At 47.8% G+C, this 9,973-nt stretch overlaps 2 protein-coding genes across 5 annotated transcripts in view; one reads left to right on the top strand and one right to left on the bottom strand.

Annotated features, from left to right (window-relative positions):
* b3gat2 (beta-1,3-glucuronyltransferase 2 (glucuronosyltransferase S)) overlaps positions 1–7,257 on the top strand; it is an 18,138-nt gene extending 10,881 nt beyond the window's left edge. Inside the window, exons 3-4 of the mRNA XM_012840397.3 lie at positions 2,916–3,064; positions 7,062–7,257. Of these exons, the coding sequence (XP_012695851.1) occupies positions 2,916–3,064; positions 7,062–7,148 (236 nt within the window). The 3' untranslated portion in view covers positions 7,149–7,257. The remainder of the gene's footprint in view (positions 1–2,915; positions 3,065–7,061) is intronic.
* A 412-nt stretch (positions 7,258–7,669) lies between these two features.
* Positions 7,670–9,973, bottom strand: part of smap1 (small ArfGAP 1) — a 111,864-nt gene continuing 109,560 nt past the window's right edge. For all 4 annotated transcript variants that reach the window (XM_031578685.2, XM_031578686.2, XM_031578687.2 and 1 more), the window contains one exon: positions 7,670–9,291. In XM_031578685.2, the coding sequence (XP_031434545.1) occupies positions 9,157–9,291 (135 nt within the window). In that variant the 3' untranslated portion in view covers positions 7,670–9,156. The remainder of the gene's footprint in view (positions 9,292–9,973) is intronic.

Below are 9,973 nucleotides of genomic sequence, written 5' to 3'. Positions count from 1 at the left end.
CTCCCTCTCTCTATCTCCTCTGCCTCCCTGTCTGTCCCTCATCTCTTCTCCTCTCCCATATCCCCATCTCCCTCTCCTCCTCCTCCTCCTCTCCTGTGCCCAGCTTCCCCTCTTCCAACCCTCCTCTTCTGTACACACACATGCTGTCCAACCCCTTTCTCAGTCGCTCTCCCTCTTCCCCCCTTCTTTCTGTATCTCTCATCACTTGCTTTCCTTTTCCTGTTTTCTGCCCCCCCCCCCCCATCCATCTCTCTATCTCTCCTCTCGCTCGCTCACTCACCCGTGTCATGAGCATCCCACAGATCACGCAACCATTACCGAGCCTTACCTTCGTATGCATGCGCACGGAGGCCTCCTCCTCCTCCTCCTCCTCCTCCTCCTCCTCCACCTTCCTCCAGGCTGTTGAGAGAGAGATGGGCTTCCTTCTTGATGGCTGCTTATTCTCCTCCAGCTCCAGGGGAGAGAGAGAGAAAGCAAGAGAGAGATAGAAAGAGGAACAAGGGCCCCCTAAACACACTCTTAAGAGCATCTATGACAGGCACAAAAGCAGTAAGACAATGGGGCACACTTAGCATTCTCTCTCTACACTCCCCTCTCCTCCTTCAAAAACAAAGGATAAGGGTGCGTCTCTGCCTCTCCTCCGCCGCCTCCTCCCTCCTCCTCCTCCTCCTCCTCCTCCTCTTCTTTCTCCTCTCCTGCCGTATTGAAGCTCTCACCTGAAGAGCAGCTGGAGTGGTCCCTTCTCATCCAGAGGCTTTTAGCTTCATTATGCCTGCTGGGCTCCGTACGTGCAACCCAGCAGCAGCAGGGGGAGGGGAGCCACTGTGGGAAAATTACCACTGGATGAATATGTTCAAATGGGTTCTCTTTGTGTGTGTGTGTGTGTGTGTGTTGTGTGTTGTGTGTGTGTGTGTGTGTGTGGGGGGGGGGGGTCGGAGCGAGAGGGAGACTATGTATCTAGGTGACAGTTCAAGCACTGTGTTTGTGTGCAGATGAAGCATGTGTGTATGAGTGTCATGTGTGCATGGATGTACTTTGTATGTGTGTCTGTGTATATGTGTGTATGTCTGTACAGCGTGAGTGTGACTATGAGAGTAGATACTATGTGTGTTTGAATCGCCCAGACCTTTCAGTGTGTGTCTGTGGATGACATCCTCGTTGACCTGGGGCATGACACACCATGGTTGCTCTCTGAAAGGCGGTGGGGGTGGGGGGTCATAACAATTGCTGCGTGTGTCAGGATTGTGTACCGCTGTGTGTGTGTGTGTGTGACGTCGCTATGGCTGTAGCTGTGTGGTGCTGCGGTGAGTGTGTTCATATTCAGTTCCGACCGCTGGCGCTTCTCTGGGTGCTTCATGGCTGACGCAACACCGACGTCCCCACTTCCCCCCCTCACAAGATCAAAGCCAAAACATCCCCGATGAACCAGTACCATCAAAGCTCTTGTGTCCTTGGCCCGGGACATGTTTATTTGCCAAGACACATAACAACAAACAATATCAAAGGCCAATAATTACAAATCAAAGAGCCGCACTGAGAGACGGGCGCTAATAAGCCGCGATACATTAGATCTCTGTGGACAACATGCTTTTGAATGCGGCTTAGCATTAACAGCCTCTGTCCAGTACATTCATAAAAGACAGAGTGGAGTGAGCCTGATTGCGAGGTTAACCTGATTTGATAGCTAATGAGGGTTTCATTAACCTGGATAAAAAACTTGAAAAGGATACTACAGAGCTAGTCGGTACTTAAGGGAGATTGTCTGAGACCTATTTAGCTTCTTTAAAAGCACGGGGTGATTTAGTGTGCCTCCTCTCCTGAGTACAGAGCAAGCCCTCACACTTCTTTTCATACACCACTCAAGGCATAACAGGCCTTGTAACAGTGAAATATACTGGAAAAAGATAGTGCTGTATTTCAGTATTTCAGTATAACAAGTGAAGTAATCTATTTGATCATTTTCTTTTTTTTTATTGTACTGCATCCCATGTATTTGATTGTATAAGTGCTAATTAGGGCAAGTAGTTGAGCTGTTAGATTTGAACCCCTGGCATTGGCATTGTCTTCATCTGGAGGTTGCGCTCTGTAGATCTCAGCAGGAGCTGTGAGGAGCTTGCAGAGCCAAGTGGAAGACTGTCCAGAGAGACTTGTGTATCACAGAGAGGGAGAGGGGGAGAGAGAGAGAGAGAGAGAGAGAGAGAGAGAGAGAGAGAGAGAGAGTGTGTGTGTGTTGGTGTTTAGGAAGGGAACTGTGAGGACCTTGTTAGCAGACTGGGGCCCTTCCTGTTTCCAGGCTGCTGCATTTAGATCTCCTCTCAGCGGGGCTAAGAGAAGCCCAGGTGACTCTGCTTTGGGCAGGCAGGGGCAGAGGCGTCCTAGAAAACAGCCAATGCCAGAGACGAAAGGCACGCGGAGCGCTGAGACCATATTCCCCACAGTCACATTTAGCCTCCGCGGTGAGATGCTAACTGAGGGAAGAATGGAAATCAGAGCCAACTCCCACACTGCCCCACATACCTCAAGTACATGAGACCCAACCTGCTTTAACTAACCCCTGGGACGGCCGCCTGTCTATGCGTGTGTACCATAGAGGCGTGTGCCGGTGCTGCATTAAAGCCTATATGGATGCATGAAAGCCCTTATTTGTTCTTACTTTTGAGGCGGATGAGACATGGCATTGAAAGGTTGCACAAGATTGCACATGTCCCGGCTAACAATGTAACAGGACACTCCTCTAGTTCAACTGGTAGAGCAAGGTGTTAACAACCCCGTGGTCAAAGCCATTATTCCATATACTGATAAATTGTATACCTAACCAATACAGTAAATTGCGTTGGATGAAAACGCATACATGTAAAAGTAAATTCCCTGCTTTCTTGCATTCAACCCAGTTTTAATTTCTTCTTCACCAACAGGTTTTGCTGTGAACCTGCACGTGATCCTGTCCAACCCACGAGCCCAGTTCAAGCGCAGAGGGGCCAAGCCCGGCATGCAGGAGTCGGACTTCCTTAAACAGATCACCAAAGTGGAGGATCTGGAGCCAAAAGCCAATAACTGCACTAAGGTTTGTATGGCATTTCACCCCAAAATACCCCATATCAGCTATTCCCCCTCACCATTTACTGCATGGTTAGTCACACAGTAGTTACCAATGAATGCTTTAAACATATTCTCAAATACTTTTAGTTCAGTGTGCTGGAGTGTTAAATATATATTCATAATGTATCCAGGTTATGTTAATCAATGAGAAGAATGTTCAGTTGGCGATCCAGTGAAATAATATTGAGATGATCCTGAGTGAGATAATAATATAATATATAATATGGTATGTTTTAAAAGACACCTCCAACAGGAAAAACACACGCTGTTGCTTTAAATTAAAATACTACTCAGTGAGGTCAGACGCCGTGATAATAACCTCCATAGTATGTGGGTCAGAGATCTGTTTCCCTAGTCACCGTCCTGTATTTCAGACTGTCTCTACTTATTTAACTTGTCCCATATTTTTAAATCTTGCCCTGGATTTCAACAAATAAAATGTGCTCTGAGGAATGTAAACTTTATGATAACAAACCCTAAAACATCCCTTGCTCCGCTCCCTGCTCCCTTCAGTGAAAACAGTCGTAATGGCGCCTGCCTTGCTTCTGGGCGATCCAACCGTAGAGAGCCAGGTCACGTCTGTGAGGGCCTGGGGGTAGAGACTGAGTATCTTACCTGGGGTCAGTCTGTCTGCCCGTGCACCAGGGCCCAAGGTGGGGCGACGAGGGCACAAACATCGTTTCACCGCCTGCCCCAGTGTGCCCACCTGGCTGCCTGGCTGCTTGGATGACTAACGGAGCACCTCTCCTCCACACCCCATATGATATTCAGGGGATCTGGCTTCCCATCCACTGTTTCCCCATGTCGTCCTCGCCGAGATCATCATTATCACCCAATTATCCTAATGGCCGTGCCAGTGCTGTTATTAATAGTGACTATTAGCCTGGCTGACAGAATCACCAATCACCCCTGCCTGTAGCGAGGAGGACATACGTCTCGCGGAAAAGGCTTACAAGAGACGCATAATGAAGGCTCCATTATCAGACTAAGCATGGAGATGCACATAGCAGCTAACAGATAGGAGCCAGTTGGTGGATGTTCTCTCTCTCAAGGACAGAATTGTAAAATTTAATTTCTGATAATCAGTATGGTAGTGTTACGGCATGGCTACCGAGTTTAAAAACGTCCGCAAACCCAAAAGGAGATGGTTTCACTGACTCTCTTGATGTCTTTAACACAACAGTGCATGTTGCAAGTGCGTAAAAAAGCCTCTGGATGAAGGCCAGACGTGCCTTTAAGAAAGGCCAAACCTTTCAGAAAGATTTAAACAGCCTGCCTGCTGACTCTGTCCTCGTCCTCCGTCTTCAGCTTCACTCCGGACCTCTCATCCGTACGCAGGAGATCTCCTGAGTCAGAACATGGCCGGCTCCCAGAATGCATTAGTGCAGGACGGGGGGGCTTCGCTCTCTTGTTGGGATGACAGGAGCGGTCTTTTTTTCTTTTCTCTTTTGGATGAGTGAGTCAGAATGATGAGGGATGAGTGGAAACAGGAGGGATGAGTTGGAACGCTAGAAAAGGAAAGGGAGAGGGGGAGGGGGGTGTAGAGGAAGTGATGCAGGGGGTGAATAAAGGGCAGAATGACAGCCAGGGAGAGACAAGCAGAGAAGAGGGCAGAGAGGAGGAGGGGAAACAAGAAGGAACGTATTAAACAGGGGAAATGAATGACTGAAGAGACAGACAGAAAGAGAGAGAGGGAGAAGAGCAGGGCTTATAGAGGAGTTGCTAGTGTGAAGCAGCGTCTCTCCTCCTTATTAGCGTCAGTCTGCCTCTCGACCCATGCCAGCATGCTTCAGCTCCCAGCAAGCACCGCTCTCTGCAGACCCTTCAGTGCAAACCCTCAAACGAACCCCTCCAACAAACCACCAACAACCCCTCCCCCAGCCTCTTCCTGTCAACAATCAATTGCCACTAACACGCGCATCTTCAAATGCCCACCAAACCCTCAGCACCAGAGACAAGCGCATCAAGCCAGCAATCTCTCTCTGGCGGCTTCTCCAACATTCTCCTAATGGTGCTCTCTTCAAAGCCCCAGACTTTGTAACCCCTTCATGAAAGGCATGGGAAAACATTATAAAACGATCGTCCTGCTTGTGTTGAGGAAATGCTAAGAAATACCACTGGTCAGGGATGTAGCTAGAAACTGTCCCATCTCCTCCCCCCAAAAATATAAGCTCCCGTAGTTTAAATATCACAGGTCCCAGGCCAGTGGTGAGTCTTTCAGGGTCCACCACCCAGTTTGCTACACATTTGCCACAGGTTCTAAAAATAGTCCTCATTGAGTGTTTTTCTCTTCCTGTCAATCTGCCACACCCCTGTTTCCATTAAAACATCTACCTAGCAATGAACAGAGACCTGAGGTCCAGAACTGAGCAAACCTGGAGTGGCCATAATCTCCTGGAATCACTCAGTCGAGTCAGGCTTAGTTAGTTAGTGTCCCAATGTTTCCCAACATCCCAATTCTTCCCTGCCTCCTGTTGGGGGTTATTGAGGAATTGAATCATGACCACCAGAATCCATCACGGAAATTGAACTCTACTCCTAGTTTTTGTCATCTGCCGAATAAATTCATCGAATGTCCCTGATTCATAATGCAAAACACATCGCCGACTCAGGAAAAAAAAAATCCAACTGTGCCGAAATCCTCACACACCCGCTCGCTCTTGATATCCACCATATCTCTTGGGGTTTTCCCTTCGCCGCTCTTGTTTATCATGCATGCCGACGCGCGGCTGATGTACCGCACTCGCCTCTCGCAGCCTGAAGCAGCTCCCCTATCCCCCTCCATCAGGAACCAGTGTGGGACGTTGGCCAGAAGAGCTCATCAGGGAAATGAATGAGTTTAGAGGAGAGTGTGAATCTGGCACGGGTGGGGGGGAGAGCGGGGTTATGGATAGGAAGACGCATGGGATTACCAGCAGATGGATGGAAGGTGTAAACCAGAATTTTGAAAAACCCATGGCAAGGATATGCTTGATTGTTGTTCACAAGCTTGCCTCCTGAGGAACCACCAGCTTGCGTGCGGATTGGGAGCAGAATGGAACGGTGCTTAGAACACCCCTTCGAGCGCCCCCCGTGGCGATAAGGCAGGTTCCTAAGCAAGCGGCCCCCAGAGCTCTCCGTCAACCTCCGAGGGCCCGCGCTTCAGTTCCCGGTGAATTAGTCCGGTTAGATATGCAAAACGAGCCAATTAACACGGCCATGTGTTCGGGATGTGACACGTCACACCTGAGAGAAGCCGCATTAACTAAATCGGGAGTGCTCAGGCAACTCCTCCCCGCGGCATTCAGGGAGCAATGAAACAGGACCGGATTGGTTGTGTGTATGTGCCACACACACACACACACAACTATAAAAAGCTCTTGGAGCTTAATCAGTGGAGCATGGTGCATAATGCACCAAGGTCATGGTTAAAATACCCCGAAATACAGACAGACCCATGGATTGGATTAAACTGTGTTAATATGACTAAAACATAATGTAATGCCCCAATACTTTCACCAAAATGAGGTAGCCATGCATGATGGCTTTCACTGATCATTTTCTGAGCATTTCCATTTTTATATTAATCAGATGCTCGCTGTATTGTTGAGCGCTCTATGATGACACGCAAGCAGTAAAATTGATAAATGCCTCAGTTATTTTACCAGCAGCCAGTTTCCCTCCTGACGGGAGCCTCAACACCAGCGACAAACTGCAGATATACTCTAAGGTGAACTAGGTCCCTATCTTTTATAAGTCTTAGCCATAAAGCAGACTCCTGCAACAGATTATTCTGATCTTGAGTCTGTCTGTCTGTCTGTCTGTCTGTCTGTCTGTCTGTCTCTCTCTCGTGATCTAGGCACTGGCACATTCACACAAGCCTAGACTGGCACTGAGTATTGCTTTGTGGGCACGGAGCACAATGGGTCTTTTATGTGAGCCGTTTCAAAGACTGTCTCTCTCTTTCTCTCTCTCCCCGTCAGGTCCTGGTGTGGCACACTCGCACAGAGAAAGTCAACCTGGGCAACGAGCCCAAGCATCACCAGGATACCGTCCACATCGAGGTTTAGAGGGAGAAGCCATTACCTGGGACCCAAGATGATTGGCTGGACCGGTTATTAAACTTGAACAACAGTGGCCACTCTTATGTGGCTTGAAATGAACTTGAGATAATAATAATAAAAAAAAATAGGCGGATGTCGGGGCAAATAAGAACACTTGGACTCCGTTCTGACCTGCCTTCTTTTGCCTGTCTGGCCTGTGATTGGCCCCAGAAGGATTGCACTTCGTTGTCATTGGCTCATGTGTACCTCACGTGTAGAGGTCTGACCTTCACAACCTCAGCAACTCTAGTGCGCTGTACCTTTGATAGGTGATCTCTGGAGGGATCCACACACACACACACACACACACACACACACACACACACACACACACACACACACACACACACACACACACACACACACACACACACACACACACACACACACACTGAAAGACACACTTTTGCCTGTGAATGGCCTGTTGAATACAAGACTGTTTCTGCTGTGAATGAAAAACTTAACCCAAAACTACAGGGACAAACCCAAGGAGTACAACTGTCTTTATTCCAAACGACCCTCTTTTAAAAGCCAGAAGAAAAAAGGAAAACAAAATAAAGAAATGAAAAAAAAAAAACTTTACAATAAATGAGTCTTCAGACAAAATGATCACACTATAGTTCATGGCTATTTACTGTTTAATGCACGGAAATACCATTTTTTCTCTGTACTAGGCACCAGAAAATGTAAACACATTATAGAGATAAACCTGGAGGACGACAGTGTTTCTCTGTGTGTGTGTGTGTGTGTGTGTGTGTGTGTGTGTGCGTGCGTGCGTGTGTGTGTGCGTGTGTTCTCACATTATTGCACAGCAGAGTGACCCTGTCTGTCTGTGTGGATTGCAAGCTCTGCTACCGCCGTCTAGACTCTTGTGTATGTCAGCCTGTGTGTGTGTGTGTGTGTGTGTGTGTGTGTGTTGCCGTTTCTTGTGTTCCGTTCCAGTTTGTTTGTTTGTTTATTTATTTATTTTCTGTTAAAAATATCTCTCTCCTTCCCTCAGATGCATTCTCTTACTCCTAGCCCAAAACTGGTCCCAAACTCATTCTTCCCCCCCCCCCCACACACACACTTAAACTCTTTCCCAATTTCACCATCCCCATAGAGTCCTTATTTATTATTTACTTGTTAATGTTAGTTTATGTGTGAGACTGCTGTCTAGTTGAGTCGTCCAGGTTTATTTTCCTCTTGCTAACTGTGCTTCTCTGTAACGCACATAATAAAACACCACAGTTATGAGGAGGGCTTTGTCTGGGAGCTGGGGGCACGGAGGGATGGGATGGGATGCTGATGGATCTGGTTGGGGGAAGTCGGAGAATTGGATCTCTACCGTATAATAATTACATACAGAACATCGGCTCATACGATAACCTGCTACAGGACCATGGAGGGGGGGCTGTATACACAAGGGCACAGTAGGAAAGGAGAGAGTGGGGGGGGGGGCGGAGAGGAGTGGGGTTTCACGAACATGATAGCCATGTCTCAGCCATTTAAATACTAATTACTCACTATCGATTTTGGTAATGATATATTAGATGCTTGTATAATTGGTCCAGCAGCTTTTTTTTTCTCTTCTCTTCGCTGATATGTTTTCCTTTAACAAAAAATAAAATAAAAAAAGAGTAGAAGAAGAAAAAGAAAGAAAAAAAAAACTATTTTGCAAATAAGACGGACAAAAAGCTGCCAGTCTGTGTTATATCAGTAGACTCTAACCACTCCATAGATACACAAGGTTGAGCAGGTAGAGTTGATATTCTCCAGAGTAGTAATGGTTGGAAAGAAGAGGAAACAGAACAGTACATGGATACAACACTCGAAGAGACGCAAAAAAAAAAAAAAAAGGGAGATATGAAGACGAGGAGGAGGAGGAGGAGGAGTGTGTCCGTACGGCCTCTTCTGCTCTGCCCCCCCCTCCCCCCTCTCTTTCCTCCTCCTCTTCTCTTCTGTCTCTTTCTCCCTCCATCCATCCATCCCTTGCTCACTTCCAGAGCTGGGTGCTGAGGGTCGTGCCGGAGGCGGGTCCCACCCAACCGCCCATGGGGGCACCGGGCTGAGCGAAGGTCATGGGCGCACCGGAGCCGTTCAGGTTCATGCCCGTCATCTGCTGGTTCATCTGAGAGAGAGAGAGAGAGATAGAAGAGAGAGGGAGAGAGAGAGGGAGAGAGAGAAGAGGGAGAGAGAGAGAGAAGAGGGCGAGGGAGAGAGAGAGAGAGAGAGAGAGAGAGAGAGAGAGAAAGAAGAGAGAGAGGGAGAGAGAAGAGGGAGAGAGAGAGAAGAGGGAGAGAGAGAGAGATAGAAGAGGGAGAGAGAGAGAGAGAGATAGAAGATGGAGAGAAAATGAGGACAGAGATCACAGGGAGAAAATGAGTTTGTGGTGAGGGAAAGATAACAGAGAGAGGAAGAGAGAGAAAGAAAGAGGGGGAGAGACAGAGACGTATTGAGTTAATAATTCAGACACTTTCATCTAAAGCAACTTTACTGTTAGGTGCAGGCATCAGTGCCTTTGAATAGTTCAGACAGACAAACACACAGGCAGACAGCCGCTTTAAAAGATGGCTGGAGGGGCAGAAAGTGAGTGCATGAGTTCTGAACACACAGAGGAGCGGTGAAGAAAGAGGAGAGCACAACGCACAAGAGCATGTTTGCACACAGACACAATGGATGGCAACAGCAGGAACACGAGTCTGGAACAGAGACACATAAGAAACAGACATCAAGAGCAACTAGGAGTACACACACGTGCACACTCACTCTCTCTGTGTGTGTGTGTGTGTGTGTGTGTGTGTGTGTGTGTG

This window comes from Clupea harengus, chromosome 13, assembly GCF_900700415.2.
Source record: "Clupea harengus chromosome 13, Ch_v2.0.2, whole genome shotgun sequence".
Taxonomy (NCBI): domain Eukaryota; kingdom Metazoa; phylum Chordata; class Actinopteri; order Clupeiformes; family Clupeidae; genus Clupea; species Clupea harengus.
Note: the sequence above shows the minus strand (reverse complement) of the source record. Positions and strands in the feature narration are given on the sequence as shown.